Genomic DNA, 18,178 nt, shown 5'->3' with positions numbered 1-18,178 from the left:
GACAGCCAGACAGAGATATTGTGTTCCTATAAAAAAAAACTGTCAGTGACGAAAGTGTCCCAGTACGATAGTTAAATAAGACGATTATTCAACAGGATGCATTTATCCAATCTTATGCTAAGGACCACAATAGCTGTTGATGTTCTCATGCATCATGGTGGCCCACTGTGCGGATTTTGTTTTGTTGCATTATAGTAATTATATTATTCTCCGTCACAATAGATCTACACAGGTCGCAGTAGCATCAGGAGCTTATATAGCACTGGTCCCACCTACAAAAATATGGCGCCACAGATGGCAAGGCCTGTCATATCGTTGACAAGTAATATTTCATTATCGATAAAGAAAATGACGACTACCGGTCGATACATAAATTAATTATAAACATAAATATGTAGTGTTTAAAACTGTCTGAACATTTTGTTAATTATCTCTGTTTATTAAGTTAATCTTCTTTAACAAATCACAACAGGGATGGAGAATACCTTAAATAAGGGAATATGGAAGTCTAGGCATTTACAGGGCTTATGACCTGTCATTGGCTGGTTTAAGTGGCCACTTTACACACTGTGTAACATTCACCATTTTGCCTATGTTTGAACATCCATATTTCTTCAATTCTTCCATTTGTTGATTTCAGTGAAGTTAAAGAGCTGAAACCTTTATTGTTGTGAAGAGATTCATCTGACTGAATTATTTCACATACTAGGCAACGCCTGAAAACAATGTTTCAATTTTAAACTTCTTCTTGGACCAGTTGGTTTCATTACAATATTTGAGTTTGTCCAAATGTAGACAAAAGACTGGATTTCACCCCCTCGGGAGTAATTAAGATTGACAAATTACAACAGGGATGGAGAATACCCTTAATAAGGGAATATGGACGTCTAGGCATTTACAGGGCTTACGACCTGTCATTGGCTGGTTTAAGTGGCCACTTTACACACTGTGTAACATTCAGGGGGTGAAATCCAGTCTTTTGTCTACGAACATTTGGACAAACTCAAATATTGTAATTAATCTTCTTTGTTTAAAAAGTAACCCCAATGAGGTCACATTATTTGTATTATTAATATAGTTTATAATGGAAAAAATATGAATAAATAAATAAATATTCTTTTATGTAGCAAACACAATTTCCAGCATTTTTACTTCAAACCATCGAATACAGTCCAATCGGAAGTGAAATAAACTGTAAAATAGTATGTGTCCATGTAAGTGGATCTTCTGAGAAAAATAAGTGTTGAATACATTTATTTTTTAAACACTAATCTGTCCGGAATAAATTTTAACCTCGCAGTTTGCCCGTCAACTATATTAAAAAACTGTGCATATTACTTTAATTTACAGAGCTTTTCCAGTATGAATTTCTGATTACTTATGCCATTACAAATGATGAATGTTCTACGATACTTGCATAGGATGAGAAAAGAAATACAGAACAGCATGCAACCATACATAGTGTGTTAGTATGTTAATAGAGGTCAAATATGGTACCATCACCGAAGTTTGAAGAGACAAAAAAAAGGTTGGTTACTAGGACTAAAAAAGACATGCACTATTTGAAAAATGTCTACATTACATATCAGGGATTTGGGACAAAGCAAAGGATACAAAAAAATATATGCAAAAAGAAAAAAATAGCATGGTAAAATTGTGTAATTCACGTTGAGACCAAAATGTTGCAATTGGAAATAAATGGTTTTTAAATTTTTACAAAAATACTTTTTCTTTTTTAAAATTCATATTCAATTGTTATATTTTTAACATCTTTTGTAAATGTTGTCTGAGTCTTTGTCTGTGGTAGTTTATTGTATAAGTTCAGCCCCTGGTTTATTATTAGTCTCGACTGTCCTTGTCTCATCTTGGAAAGTTGTGTATTGTCTTACTAACTTGCAAAGTTTAAGTTTTAATTCTTCATCTACAATTACATCAGTGGCGAATTTATGAATAAATTTTGAGGATTTTCTAGTTGAAGGAGTTCAGTTATATTCAATTGTTTAGTTTGTTTAAAGAGTTCTTTAGTTGATGTTAGATAAGGGAGGTCATATACTAACTTTAATATTTTATTTTGCTGTCTTACAAAGACATAAAAAAAATTACATAAATAGACTACAAGTCTATTTATGTCATTTTGATTTCCTACTCCCCATAGTAATTGCATATAACATATTTTAGTTTTTACATAGGCTTTTATCAAACATTAGATTTTTTTCCGTTTTTGGAACAAAGTTTTTGATTTGAATGATTTTAATAAGTTTTTGATAATGTCGCCACTTTCTTAATCAAATTATTATATCTGTCTATTGTTAGTCCTAAGTATTTTACATGATCAATTTAAATTAGTCATTATCATTTATGTAAGCATCTATTTTATGTCATTTATTTTAAGATTAAAAATTGATAATATTACATTTTTTTTCATTAAGTGTAAGTAAGTTTGTGTTTGTCCATTTAGTCAAAATAGTTAGGTCTCTGTTTGTGTCCTTGTCTTTTGGTACATCAGTTTGATTTTTATAGAACAGTCCAATGTCGTTAGCATACATAATAAAGTTTCCTTTAAAATCGTACAGTGATAAGTTTTTATTATGATGATTATGACTTATGAAATAACTATTTTTACAGTAGTTATTTCAATTGTCCGTCCCTAGGAGATATAGAATACAGTTGTATGTAAAATAGAACCAGGACCCTGGACGAGCATTTTTGACGGCTAATCTCGGATAAAGTTCCCTAAAAAGGAAATCAAGTGGAGATATATGATCCCCTTGTAGGGTAATTGGCGCATTCGCCAACCGCGCTTGAGGTCCAAGATCGATTTCTGGCAGGGGTCAATGTGAAATATTTATTCTGAAGATTCACTGCATTCATCTGAAGCGTAAGATTGATCACCTTGCGTAATGTAAAAGATTTTTTTTGCACCACAAAAGGCCGGGAGGTCCAATTACAGTGGAGAATTACAGCACAGAATACCCAGGCATGAGAAAAATCAGATGAAATCAAACCTGGAACCTTCCAAGTGTGAAATACATGAATGATTAAAATACACCGCATTTGGTGCACCGATGCAGTGCCCTATGCATCACTTAGTTCAGAAAGGGGAATGATATTCTAAAGAGGAAATTAAAATTTTGATTTACAATTTTTTTATTTGTTAATAAACCATCAAACTAACCCAAATTTAAAAAAAATGCATTTTTATCATATTATCAGTACCATGATTTTTTAATGTTTTGTAATTTTAAAATTACACATGATGCAACAAGTTCTCGTCGGAGAGTTCTGCTGATTGGTGAGTTAGCTAGTGTTGTGACAACACTCTATCGTTGGTTTATCCGAGTGAATTCGTGACGTAGTTAATTTTTTCATACATTTTTGAGAAACTTCACCGTACAATGAAATGCTCTAATTTTTAGCGCATGTAAGAAAACATATCCAATTTCTTGTAGCACTGAACTTCTTCATTATTATTTTTCCTGTCATTGAACGAAATGAACAATACAGTTCCGTGTGTGAAATAGAACCAGAACTCTGGATAAATGCTTTTGATTCAATAGCTACTCTTAGATAAAAATCTTGAAAAAGGAAATACGAGTAAAGATCGGGACACCTCGTAGATGGTAAGAGTTTTTATCTACCACACCTGAGGCCCTGGGTAAGTATTCTGATGGGAAGTTAAAATTTATCTTCAATTATATCTACAAAGTAAAATTAAGTTTTCATTATGAAAAATAAAATATATTTACAATTTTTTTTTCTAAAAATGTTCAATTAACGGTTACCGACAAAGATACTTTGAATTTTGATATTAGTTTATACCGCCTCAGTATATCGATGAAGATAGCCATTCATATTCGTGGCCCTGGGCTCGGTTCCTGGCAAGGTCAACAAGAAATATGTATTTAATACTTCCTAGTCCCTGGACTGGATCTGAAGCATATAGCTTTCATCTTGCCTTCATGTACAAGATTATCACAATGGATTACCAATGCAGTGCCCTATGCACCACTGGGTGAAGATAGGCAAATGATGATATTTCAACGGGGATGGAGATTCTCTTTGAGAAGGGAATACGGAAGTATAGGCATTTAGAGGAATTATGCCTGCCAAGGCTGGTTTAAATTACAGTAAAATCCCTGTTTTACATTTTTCAAGGGAGCAACAAAAAAAGTGTAAAACTGAGGAAAACTTTTAAGTGAGCAAATTAAAAATGTATGGAGAAATTTAAATTTAAATTAAATATAATTATTGTACAAAACTATACTAAATTTACTGCAGAAAAATTGTAAGAACTGTCCTGATTGGGGATTATTCATATTTACCAATGATATACATAATTAAAAATATTTTGTATTTTTTCAAACAAAACTGCAATATGTTATTTTTTATTGAATTTAAGAAAATACATGCATAAATAATTTAATTTAATTTAATAACTTTAAAAACACGAAAATAACATTTTAATTTGCGTAAAATGCATATAACGATTTTTTCCCTAAATATTGGGAAATTTAAATTATATGGTATCACTTTTTTTAGTATGGTACCACAAAATTTCAACTGTCATTTACATCGCGGACTGTTTAGTACTTTCATGATAACTATTTAAACTATCTCCTTTTCACATTATGTGTGTATAACATCAAATAATATTTATATTGCCATTTTTGTAAATTTTCTGTATCGTAATTTATAGATATAAAGACTTTATTCATCCTTAACATTTGTCAACTGCATGTTACTATTTAGTAAAACGCCAAGTTAGACATATAAATAAAATGGTCAATTACACTGAACCTACTTTGAATTTAGTTTAAGACAAACATTTACACATTTTTATATTTATCTCAATTTTATTCTCCATTCACGCGGCGGCGCGCGGCATGTCTTTTGACAGATCGAATGAGTTATGAAAAAAATTCGACGTAAAACCGGGGTTATGAAAAACGTTAATTGGGGGGAAAATTTAATGAGATTGTATGGAAAAAAAATGGGACCTAAATATTTCGGTGTAAAAAGCGGGAAAACGTAAAAATGAGGTTTTACTGTATCATTTTTCACTGTACATTTTCTGTCTGTGTTTGAATATTCACATTTCGAAAATTCTTCCATCTGTTGATATTTGCGGAGTAAAAGAGGTGAAATCATTTTTTTTCACTGGCCAAGATGTCAAATTTCAGAACAGAATAACCGGGTTAAGACATTGAAATATTGTGGTGCAACGGGGAATCATGTAATATTATTAAATTAGGTCAGGAGTTGGGATTTTGAACACAGTAGAGATGTACTACAAAATTAAACTTAAAAAAGCATTGAACTGTGCATGCTGTACTGACAAAAAAATTATGGTTATCAAATAAAGATACCTCATATACTAAAAAATATATAAAAGCAATGAATCAAATGGTCAGGTTACTGTCAGAAGTTGGTAGCTAACTTATTAAATCTGTAGTCTACAGAACAAATAAAAATATTAATTTAAAGGTACACAACAAAAATGGACTCATTGAATTTTTTCTAATATAGGATATTCATTTATGCATAACACATATGCTCATCCAGTTTTAAATTTCTATTTTTTTTTTAAATACATTATTTTTCCTGTTTCTCAAAAAAAAAATTGCTTCACATGTCAAGAAGAATAAATTTCTAATTTATACTTTTCAAATATATTGATATTGTTGATATATTTTATACTTTTTTCGTTGCAATTTTTTTAATTAGTGATGAAAAATAAGTACCCTATCTCCGGCTATCTCTATGCAAAAAATTATGTCAATCGGTGGCTCCATTGAGACGTGAAGGAAACACAAACAAACACACTTTCGTATTTATAATATTAGTATGGATTGACATCCAATTTCCGTAGCGAACTTCCTCATTAGTAAATAATACTTATCAGCTTAAATATTTTGCCAGGATAAAACCCGCGTAATTGTTTAAAAAACATTTAGAATAATGTTTAAAGCCATAGTCCTGAGCACCATTGATATGCCTAAATTGTTTTGGGCGTGTACCAAATTTCAACAGCAACCTGACGTCGGGACGGAAATAAAAACCGATCGAGCGTGCGATAACACGGGTGTCTCTGTTCGCGGCAATACCTGGTGCTGCGCCGGCGGCGGGGGCATGGCCCCGTGCTGGATGTAGAGGTGTTGAGGGTACTGGGCGCCCCCGACCCCTCCCGCGCCCCCCGCCCCCGCCAAGCTGAAGGGGGGCGGAGGGGTGGCGCTGTGGTACGCCGCCTTGTCATAACTCTGGAACAACAAATCTTGTCAGTAATTTGATTTTGAAAAATATTTCAAGAGTTTAAGACATTAAAAAAATATTTATTTACTGGAAACTTTTTGTCGAGTACAGTAGTCTCTATAATCTGAACAATTAAAAACTGAGCCTGTTAAGCTGAGATAATAAGGATTTGCAAGCGTGTCTCACATTAGCGGAAATTTAAGGGAACTCATTTTATTAATATTATTATGGCTAATTTATAAAGTGCCATTTTCGTAATACAGTTGAACTTGGTTATAACGATCACGGAAATAGCGAGATCTCAGATGTAACGAGGAAACATTCATTGACATTTTAGTTTAAGGTTTTCTCCATACATTTATTCACTTTTACAACAAGCTACTTCTCGGACATACCAAATAAAAATATAGTCAACAGTTGAGCAAAAAATCTTCAATCCTTTATTTTGAAAAGAAGAACTGAGCAATAAAATCTAGATGGGCAGCTAACTTAAGGACCGATGCCGCTGGGCATCGGGATCAGAAGACGTTTCTGACACTATGGAAGTATCTAAGTACCTAATTGGTGTTAACGCCGACAACATTGAAAAAATATCACATACATGGTTGAAATTGCGTGTAAAAAATTCAAGCTTTTTGAGTACCCAGTAAGTACTGGCTCGGCACCATATTACAATTTACAACTTCTTTTGTAGTTTATGAATGATATCCTTATTTTGAGGGCTTTTACAATGCTTTCCAATTTTTAAAAATGTTTTATGGTCAGTGCATAATAAACAATACGAGTGGGTGATGTCAGATCAGTTGAAAATTAACCCTCAAATTATAAACATGTCTACTAACAAGAGGATGTGTCTCCCAATTCTTGAAAAAGTAGCCATTATTTGTTAAATAGAATGTGGCGTAAAAAATCTTCTTATCCACAGTGCAAATATTGCGGAAAATAATAATGTTTATTTATCTGCATTTCAAATTTAGAAAGTAGTATGTTTGTAAGCATTTGTTATAATTTTTTTAATGGTTTTATTTTATTAATTATCAGTATAAACCATAAGTATATTTATTTGTTTACTTAGACTATATGCAATTGAAATTGGATTAAAAAACCACCTTTCTCTGGTATAACAAATAATGCTTATAACGAGCAAATTCAGTCAGTCCCATTTTCCTCATAATAAACAAGTTCGACTGTATAATACCTCAAGGGTGTTTAAGAGCATTTAGTACGAATATCATAAGCACAAAGAGGAAGAAAAATTTTGAGAAAAGAATAGAGGTCTAGGCATTAACAGTGCTTTAGCTAATAGCTAGAAGCTCTTATCAGTGTAGGTGAGATGTCTATAAATTATTTCACCTATAAAGAAATGACTGCCTTTGAATGCCTAGCTGTGGAGTTACTCACTCCTCGCTTCACCCCTTCTGTGTTGGTGCATGTGTAAAGCGGAGAGAAACTCACGTTGACCTTGTTGAGAGAAACGTGCGCCTTGCCAGCTCCGTACATGGAGTTGTTGAGATCAGTAGACGCAGACGTGGAGTTGCTCACTCCTTGCTTCACCCCACTTGACTGCTGTGCCGTTGTGTAGCCACCTGTAACAAACAATTAACGCAACATAAGCGTAGGCAAGACATAAAAACCTATATGAAATCTACTAGATTATTCTAACCATTTTTTTCAAAACCGAAAGAAACTCTATTTCTCATCTTTTTTTACCACATATCCTTTAGAAAAGAGTTTTTTTTTTGTTAAACCTTGAGAAAATGATAAGTACAAAAACATATAAATAATATTACATTAGTGCCGCTGAATGGCCGATATGGCAGCCTCCGTTGTATAGTGGTCAAGACAGTTGACAGTTGACCCCAATCGGACGGTTCCTCAAGCCCGTATGTTCTGTGCTGTAAATCACCACTGCAAATGGGCCTCCTGGCGTGTTACGGTAAAATCTTTGTAAAAACATGATGTAGAAATTAAACATTCCAGAAGAATCATATATATAAGATAACGCAAAATAAGTAATGGTACACAACTTGCATTATTATTATTAAAAATATGAGAACAAATCTATGCTTGAATACTGGTCACACAGCTACACATTACCTACATACATTGTGGCGCGTATGTATATGGGCTCCGGATTAATTAATTCAATATGTTTCCCTTTGTGACGCTTGGTAAAGTTTTGGCATGCTCGTGTATACTGACCGGACTTGTAGTCTTGCTGCTGTGACTGTTGCTGCTCATAGGCCTGCTGCTGGGGTTGGGGGGCTCCGTATGTGGCGCCCACGTAGCCCCCTCCACCCACCCCCTTCCCGCTGCCATACGTGGATGATGCTGTACCGCCACCCGTCGCCATCTATCAACAGACATCAATAAACATTCAGTTTTTTATATTGGTCAGGTGCACATTTTGGGTTATTTTGTTGTGCGTCAATTTGTAAAATCAAAACAATTATTGACTTATACAGAAATACAGTGTTTAACCCCTTGCTCCCTAACGGTGCAAATTTGTCCAGATGTAAAATAACCCATATATCTCTTATATCAATCAATCAATTTCTTTTCATGTTCCCAACCATGTCACCAGAAGTCAAAATCTGCTATTAATTAAATTTTCTAAGAGCAACTTTTGTTTTTATGCCCCAATCTCCAGAATGTGTAGTTTAGTCAATTCGTCAAACGACTTGGAATTTTTTGGGATAGATTTTCCGGCTTTTCGTAGATCTGTTCGCCACTAAAACAGTGTGGGATGAATTGGATGATTGGATTGGCATGGTTTAGCTCGAAGTCTTATGTTTTTCGTTTTTATAAATATATTGTATACCAATATTGTATTTCCCTTGTTTGTCTTTGCTACATAGTTTTATGTTATTTTTGTTCAGTTTCTTGAATTCATGTTTCTTCATGTAACTTTTGTAATTGGCTTAGGTCGTATATGTAACAAATAAAATATGAGAATGCATTTAGTGTAACTAATCACTGTCTGTACATATTTTGTCATTTTTAAATGGTTTTACGCGGGTCATCACCCAATAAAAATCTATAATAAATAACGATCCACTGATTGTATTTTATAATGCAGTGTAGATTTTTGCCATGGTGAGTAATGGGCCAATCATGCAAAATTACATAGTGGGCTCATGGTTTGCACGTGCACAGCGGTCCAGTGTGAAAGCACGGTAGAGACCTTTTAAATTTATTCAAAATTGTAAATTCAATATGGGATTGCCCTGAACTATTATCTCTCATCAACTTCAGGGTGCCTGGAAGAATGACTAGACAGGTGCCACTGTTTTGTAGCAACAATTCACGGACAGTGTATACTTGTAATGCCGTATTAAATAGACTTCATGAACTCGGCAATAGTTATTCCCACGTATCTGATATATTTAGTGTAGGGTATTTTTCCTATGGAACAAACCTTTTGAACTTTTTCAAAGATGGTGAATGGTAATTATATTTATTTATTCATGCATTTCATAATATATATATGTACAGTTTTTAGTTCACTTGTGAAACAGTACTTATGATTTTGTTGTTTTACTGTAGAAAGTTTTATTATTTAAATTTTCTACTGAATATGCTGTATAATTTTTAGGTTAATTTTTTAAAATATAAATCTTCTATAATTTTTGGTTTAATTTTTTTTTATAAATCTTGGGTATTAGGAAATTCATGTTTTAAAAAAAAAATTAAAATATTAAGCCAAATATGTCAATATTACAAATGTTTGTAAAAGTCAGATTTGCCGTTTATGTTTATAAAATAAAATAAATAAATAACGTCATATTATTTTGTCGCAGAAGCTCCCTGAATCGACAGGCATACTAAATCCTATTTCCAAATAACGTATTTTCATCTCTCTCAACTATCATGCGTAAGCGATAATAATGAAACATACCGGGTAGAGCGGCGGGGTGCCGTACTGGAAACTCCCCGGCACCATGCCCGGCTGGTAGAAGTACGCCGCGTACGGCTGCGCCACGACCGGCGGCTGCCCGGGCGCGGCCGCCTGCCCGCCCTGGGCGCCGCCCGGCGCGGCCCCCGCGCCCGCCGCGCCGCCGCCTGCGCCCAGCGCCGGCGAGCCCGCCTCGCCCGCGCGCCCGAAGCGCCCGTCGAGCGAGAAGGGCGCGTCCGGAGCGCGGGTTGAAGGGTAGGCCATGTCGTAGTAGCCCGTCTGAAATGTTGGGATGTTTTAGGTAACTCGAGCAAATTTGTATGGACATAATATACACCTTTTTCAGTCAAAGAGATGAGTATTTACATTATTTTATTTATTTACCTTCTTGTACATAATATTAAATACAGTTAAACCCCTGTTTTACCTTTTTCAAGGAAGCAGCAAAAAAAGTGTTAAACTGAGGAAAACGCTAAAGTGAGGAAATGAAAAATTGCAGAAAAATTGTAAAAACGGTCATAATTGGGGATGATTTCATTAAAAATCAATAATACAATGTGATTTTTTTATTTTATTGAATTTAAAAAAACATGTTTAAATAATCTTATGTAGGTAGGTAGGTACTTAACCTTAAAAACTTGAGGAAATGAAAAATGTATGGAAAAAAATAATTTCATAACAATATAATTATTGTACAAGACTATACTAAATTTACTGCAGAAAAATTGTAAAAACTGTCATGATTGGGGATTATTCATATTTACCAATGATATAATTAAAAATATTTCGTATTTTTTCCAACAAAACTGCAATGTGTTATTTTTTTATTGACTTAAAAAAAATACATGCATAAATAAATTTATCTAGGTACTTAACCTTAAAAAAAAAGAAAATAAAATTTTGAATTTGCATAAAATGTATGCAATGATTTTTTCCCTAAATATTGGGAAATTTTATTTATATGGTATCACTTTTTTTAGTATAGCACCACAGAATTTCAACTGTCTTTTACATCGCAGCCAAACTGTTTAACACTTTTATGATAACTGTTCAAACTATCTTCTTTTCGCATTATGTTTATAACTTCAAATAATATTTCTATTGCCGATTTTTCAAACTTTCTGCATCGTAACTGCATGTCACAATTTAGTAAAATGTAAAAATTAGACACTTAAACAAAATGGCCAATTACACTGCACCGACATTGAATTTAGTAAGACAATAATTTACACATTTTTTTATTTACCTCGATTTTATTCTCCATTCACGTGGCGGCGCACAGCTCGGTGTCTTTTGACAGATCGAGTGAGTTTCAAAAAAATTTCAAGGTAAAAACCGGGGTTATGAAAACCGTAAAAAACGTTAATTGGGGGGATATTTGAATGAGAATGAATGGAAAAAAATGGGACCCAAACATTTTGGTGTAAAAAGCGGGAAAATGTAAAATTGAGAAACGTAAAAATGAGGTTTTACTGTATTGTACATTGGCGGGTTTCTTCAGGTGTGATTTAAACAGGGATACTGTAGAAACATCTTCGATAGAGGATGGGAGATCCACAGTCCACAGTCGAGCTGCTCGGACACTACATGAGTTAGATAAGAAAGAGGAATTGTGTATGGAAATTATGAAGGTGCTTTGAGAGTTAGAACTAAGAGGTTAACCATGAACTGATAAGCGTTGAAATTTTTCATGGAGGTATATAGGAGAGTTAGGACTATGAAGAACAGTGAACAGAAATGGGAGGGAGCGATAGTTTCTCCATCTAATTTTGAGCTATTTCAGCTGTCTATGGTAATCAAATATGTAAGTATTATCCAATAAAAACCTACAACCTGCTTCTACTGTTTATTTAGACGAAAAAGAATGAAAAATTGTTTTAATTATATTAAATGTCATACTTAGTACATACTTTGATGGGGTGCAAATGTGATAATATTTTAGATAATTTAGAAATAAAAATGTTATGAGGTTTTAAAAAAAATTAAAGAGAAAAATCAATGATATGCAACAATAATTTGTAATTAAATAAATTACTATAACAGAACTCACCATGTGGTGGGGCAGCCTCTGCTGAAGCATCTGCACCTCCTCGTACCCGTAGGGCAGCGGCTGCTGGTAGAAGGGCTGGCTCATGATGTACTGGCCCATGACGCCCACATGGCCCCCGGCTCCCACGCCCACCCCTGACACAGAGGAGGAGACGCTACACTTCCCTGGCCGGGGCGAGGTTAGTGGCGTCGAGACATGTTAGGCGGGTGAGAGGGTGAAGGAAGGCAAAAGTAAGGCATTTTTATAGCAACCGTCCCCTGAGGTTTGGGCAACCGGAATGTATGTTAAAATGTCGGGGAAATGTTAAATTATGTAAGGGACCAAGTGTGTGGCATTTAGGTAAAGATTAGTGGCGTCGAGGCATGTTAAGCGGGTGAGAGGGTGAAGGAAGGCAAAAGTAAGGCAGATTTATAGCAACCGTCCTCTGATGTTTGGGCAACTGGAATGTATGTTAAAATGTCGGGGAAATGTTAAATTATGTAAGGGACCAAGTCTGTGGCATTCAGGTAAAGATTAGTGGCGTCGAGACATGTTAGGCGGGTGAGAGGGTGAAGAAAGGCGAAAGAAAAGCATTTTATAACAACCGTCCGCTGACATTTGGGCAACCCGCAAAGCGTGATTTAATGTTGGAGATTTTTTTTAATGATGTAAGAGATCGAGTGAAAATTCTTCAAAAGAGGGAAATGAGAGCTTACAAAAAGATATACATATTATATTTACATAGCACATCCAATAAAATAGTCATAACACGAAAAAATCAGATTTTTAGTTAGCATACAGAATAAATGATTAAAATAGCATTAGGCATTTGCACCTGCCATTAGCTGGTTTATGTGATACTTTGTCAATGTTTACCATCCATATTACTTCAATTATTTCAGCCGTTGATTCCAGCTGTTTTTCTTCACAAAAATATGGAAGAATCAGAGAAATACAGGTGTTAGGACATAGGCAGAATATCACATTTTATTAGAAAATTTCAGAATTCTGTCAAGTTTAGAATTTACACTTCACTGAATAATGTACAAAAGATTACTTAAATCTGTTGACAGGTTATAAGCCTATACTTCTATAATCCAATTCTCAAAGAGATTCTCCAACTCTGTTGAAATATGTTTGTATCTGTTATCGACTAATAATTATTAGTCAAAAACATTCTGTAAAAAGCCTCTAAACAAATATAACCATACTAACTAGGCAAATTACTTGATTTAAAAAATATAAAAAAATAATAATATTTGCAATCTTATGATTTACCAAAATATTTCATTTTGAGGGCCATTTTCAATGAGATGTAAATAACTCACTTTTAGAAAATGGGAATCAAGTTGAGGTACCGTGGGATTTGAACCACGGACCTTTGAGCCGTGAGTCCGAGACACTAGCCAGCCACGAGACCACAACCCTATTTAATTTTTACAATTTACCTAAATTAAAAAAAAAATATGACTATTATTTTTTTCTTAACTTTTTGGAAGTTTGAAATAAAAACCATATCTACTTTTAAAAATAACTGAAAAACTGAATTTATGACCTCTACATAATATATTTTAGTTACCTGACGTTGTAGAAATCTTAGTGGAGGATTGCGTTGACTGCCCTGTTTGGGAATTGGATAGACTGTTGTTTGCTGTAGTTACCACAGGCTCATACTGGAACATGAAAAACAACAAAATTAATTTTAAAAAAAAATTAAATATAAACTCCTGAAGGAAAAAAAGTAAAATTACCGAAATAATAATGAAGAAGTCTAGCGTTCTTTTCATATCATCATCATCAACCCCTACCTGCACCCGGTAGTGCATAGGACACTACATCGAATCGCCAAATACAGTGTACCTTGATCGTCTGTTGCATAAAGGTAAGGTGATCAGTCTTACACTTAAGGTACCAGCCCGGGACAGTGAAATATTGCAGTGTTAAACCACCTTTAAAAAACATATTTCATGTCAACCGTGCCAGGAATCGAACCCGGGACCAAAAGCACGGTAGGCGAACGCACTAAACAACTACACCACGAGGCCGACTTATCCCCACTCGATTTCGTTATTCAGGATTTTTAGCTGAGAGGAGTCATCGAGTCGAAAACCTTGTCCAGATTTCTGGTCATATTTCACACAGAAACTGTATTCTTCATCCGCCTGGACAAAGACAACTAGATATTTAAATAGCCAAAAGTATTTAAGATTTTTTGGGTTACACTATAATTAATTCTTATTCTTATCTTGGCAGAACGAAAAAACGTTTGATGAATATCGAACAAACTTTTTTTAATATTATTGTTATCAATATATATTGATGAGGTAGTAACCTCGAAACCAGTCGAAGTGTAATAAAAAAAAAATTAAAGTGGTTTATACAAATTTATAAACAAATAAGTGTAAACTTTTTTTTGTTTTAATAAACGTATATTATGCAGTTAGGAATGAAAAATATGGAAAAGCAATTTTAACAAGATGTTGTTTTAGTTCATGAGAAAAATGAGATCATTTGTATCCTATAGGATACACTCCCAAGAAAAGGGTTAAAGATGTTCAAAGTAAAAAATAAAAACTTTAAAACTCTCCACACAAATTCTTTACAACGCTGTGAATTAAAAAAAAAAATTGACAAAAACTGAAGGGAAGAGAGATAATTTGTAATACGCTTTGCTAACTTCAGTCAAATAAATGTCTTACTCTGTACATTTTATTTCACTTGACTCGTGACGGTCAGTTTGGATTGGCAAAGAGAAATGGTGATGACATAAAACTTACAAAAATTGAAGTGTTTAAAAGTATTTTTTATCCGTTTTTCCATACATTTCGGATAAATTTTGTCATTATTATTAAATTTAATGCTTGCGCCAGAAAATATCTTTTATTCCAATTTTAGATAACGCTAAACTTCTTCATTAAAATATTTAAAATATCCAAAGCTTACCGGGAGATGATTTTATAAAATGAAGAATTAATCTGCAATGTTACAGGTTAATATGTAATTGTCAAGCTGGGAATGTGTTAATAATTTTTAAAAAAAAAATAACATTCAGGTAAAAAATTGTGTTAGGTATGACAGATAAATTAAAGCATTTTAGCTACTCAAACCCCCACAAAATATTTGGTACATTTTGTTTGGTAATTTCCGTGTAGGTATACTTAACTTGTACTAAACCTCAGAGTAATAATGCGCCAAGCTATAGAGAAGCCCTATCGCTATGTTTCATAGAACGGAAGCGTTGTTGGTTAGCGACAACTTCACTCTGCTAGCGGCTATTTTTTTTGTTTGGACACTTTTGTCACTGCTTGGTTTTGTTTGTAAATAACTTATATATTTACGTTATAATAAATAAAAATCGACAATGGTGAATAGCAGTATGTTTGGTTGCAGCAGTATTGAAGTCGCATTGTTTTGCTGTGAACTGTAACTAACTTAATAGTCATAGAATGGTTTTCCTACGTTTGGGCTCCTCTATAGCTTAGCGCATTACTACTCTGAGTGCTAAACCAAGTTTGTATTTCAGTCAAACATCCGGTTACATTCCATGATTTGAATTTGCTGTTTTGGTAGTAATAAAAAAATATTTTAAATTAACTTTCATGGAACATATAAATATTAATGACGCAAGGAATGCGAACTAATTGTTTGCGGTCATTCATTGGCTTGTTTCGATCATATCGTGGATATACTGGCAAAAAACATTAACTCGAAAATATGCAGATTTGACTTAATGATGCAGTTTTGTAAAGTTTTTTACGCTCCACAAACTGGCAAAATTAGTGTATTTTGCCAGTTTGTGGAGCGTAGTCATATGAAATTTCGTATATCTGTAGTTTTAAAAATAAATTTAAGGTTAAGTCGTATACTCGGTATTTTATTCAGGCTAAAAGCTTTAAATAACTTAATATTTACTTAAAATAAAATTAAGAAACGGAAAAATTAAAAACATTCTTAAATGAGCACTTAACATCTTACTATATTTAAATAAGATGTAAAAGAATAAAATTGGGACAAAACTTAAATGCTTGATTTCTCAAAACAGGGATTTGAGAGTGAAAGCCTTTTGCCAGTATACCCAAAATATATTATCATATAGATGTGCTAGACCAGTGGTCATCAAACTGCAGCTTGAGAGCTGAACGTGGCTCTTTAGCTACTGAACTGCGGCTTACACAGCGCAAGTATCCCTTTCTGTTTGATCTATTTTGTTTATGCATCCTAAAAAACAACTTTTACGATTATGTATTTTGCATTATTAAGAATATTGCAAATACCGTAATTAAATGCACGGAGAAACATCATATAACACCAACGGCTACCCATCACTGCGTAACTCAAGTTTGACCACTTGAGGATTAAAACATTATAATAACCTCCCCAATGAACTAAACTAAAAACTATTACATCACTAAATAAATTCAAAGTAATTTTTTGAACCCGAGTAAAAACATCATTCTATTTAAATTAGTATTACTGTATTATTATTTTCTGTTTTTCTCTATGTTTTGTATAATTTTTTTATTTTTATTCTCATGTATATTCGAAATTACAGGCAAACGACGTTTCGCCGGTTCAATTTACGCCGATTTACAATTATGCCGGTTGGGGCTGGCATGGGATTCCCCGGTTTAGCCGACACCAGACGATAGTAGGCGCTGCGTTTCTAATAGCAGACACACTTTCACACATTGTTTTAATATATAACCGTGTGCGCGAGCAGCCTATTGTGTGTGTGAAATTGTTTCAGAGCTAGTTTTCGTTTTGTTTTTAAGAAAAATAAAAAGGTATGATTATATTTTTATTTTATTATTATTAAAATTAAAAGAATATTCAAATATTTGTAGTTTATGCTATGATAACTATAACAATGTAAGCCACTTTTCAAACACAAGAGCTAGTCTCTTTTTTTAGAAAGTTACAGTTTTAAGATTAACTGAATACATAACAGTAGATTATAACAGCAAAAGAAACATGTACAACATTATGTAATTAATTAATAAAAAAATCTGTAAGTTTTAATCCCTCTCTTCTTAGGTAGTCGAATTTGAGTTACGCGGTGATGGATTGCCGTCGACGTTAAAATTGTTTCAATTTCAACAGATGGGGCAAGTATGACCGATGTGAGAATACGTTTTGTTCCTATTTTGAAGGCAAAAATTACAAAATACTTGTTTACAATTGCATCATTCATCAAGAAGCGCGCGCATACATTTCCAGAAAAAAATGCAATATTGCGGAATTGGAGATCAAGATTTTCAACAAAATTTTATTGTAGTTAATTTTTTTATATAGCCAACATAAAGAATTTTTAGTTAAAATTGTGAGTAAATACGCAAATCTTGCTGCATCATAAGAGGAAAATATTTGAAATAAAAATTAATGTGTTTCTCAAAAGAAATCTTAATTATTGTACGCTGACCTTTGGCTTTTCTGACTAATAATGAGTTTGCCGACCGCTATACTAGCCTTACAATGACAGAAAAAACGCAAACAAAAATAAATTTAAATATAAGAAATGTCTGTATTTTTTTTTAAATTAGGGCAATACCACCTTGCTCTCGCGATATGACCCTGAAACACAATGTATATTATGGAAGACTTACCTGCGTGTCCTTGACATTAGAGGACATCTTGTTTGAGTTGGTCTGCAGAGCTTGATAGCTATTATAAGGTACATTGGACGCCGTATATAAGCCACTTTGTCCATACACGGACACCGACGATGAATTCTGCAAACCAACACAAAACACTCCACTCATCCATCATTGTTTCGCCAATCTTCAACTCTTAGTTTACGCGGGATAGAAGATACAATATTGGATTGTTACTCGAAATTATACTACAGGAAGTTCTAGAAACATTTTTTTTAAACCTAACCCGTTCGGTAGTAAGAAAAAATTATTTATTGTTGAAAGGGTGTTTTCTTATTTAAAATTACACAGTACAAAATTATAAATATTAATTTTACTCTTATCTGTTTACAATAACAATAAAATTAATTGATT

At 33.6% G+C, this 18,178-nt stretch overlaps 1 protein-coding gene across 1 annotated transcript in view; it reads right to left on the bottom strand.

Moving 5' to 3' along the window:
* Positions 1-18,178, bottom strand: part of LOC148272018 (protein lingerer-like) — a gene marked incomplete at its 5' end in the record, with an annotated part of 38,656 nt that overhangs the window by 8,023 nt on the left and 12,455 nt on the right. Inside the window, 7 exon segments of the mRNA XM_088240611.1 lie at positions 6,105-6,257; positions 7,705-7,835; positions 8,452-8,602; positions 10,148-10,423; positions 12,195-12,358; positions 13,753-13,846; positions 17,777-17,902. Of these exon segments, the coding sequence (XP_088096737.1) occupies positions 6,105-6,257; positions 7,705-7,835; positions 8,452-8,602; positions 10,148-10,423; positions 12,195-12,358; positions 13,753-13,846; positions 17,777-17,902 (1,095 nt within the window).

The sequence above is a fragment of the Micrasema longulum genome, unplaced genomic scaffold (genome assembly GCF_059751315.1).
Source record: "Micrasema longulum isolate JH-2025_06_02 unplaced genomic scaffold, ASM5975131v1 h1tg002527l, whole genome shotgun sequence".
NCBI lineage: Eukaryota > Metazoa > Arthropoda > Insecta > Trichoptera > Brachycentridae > Micrasema > Micrasema longulum.
The sequence above is the reverse complement of the archived record's forward strand: the minus strand, read 5'-3'. Positions and strand labels throughout refer to the sequence as shown.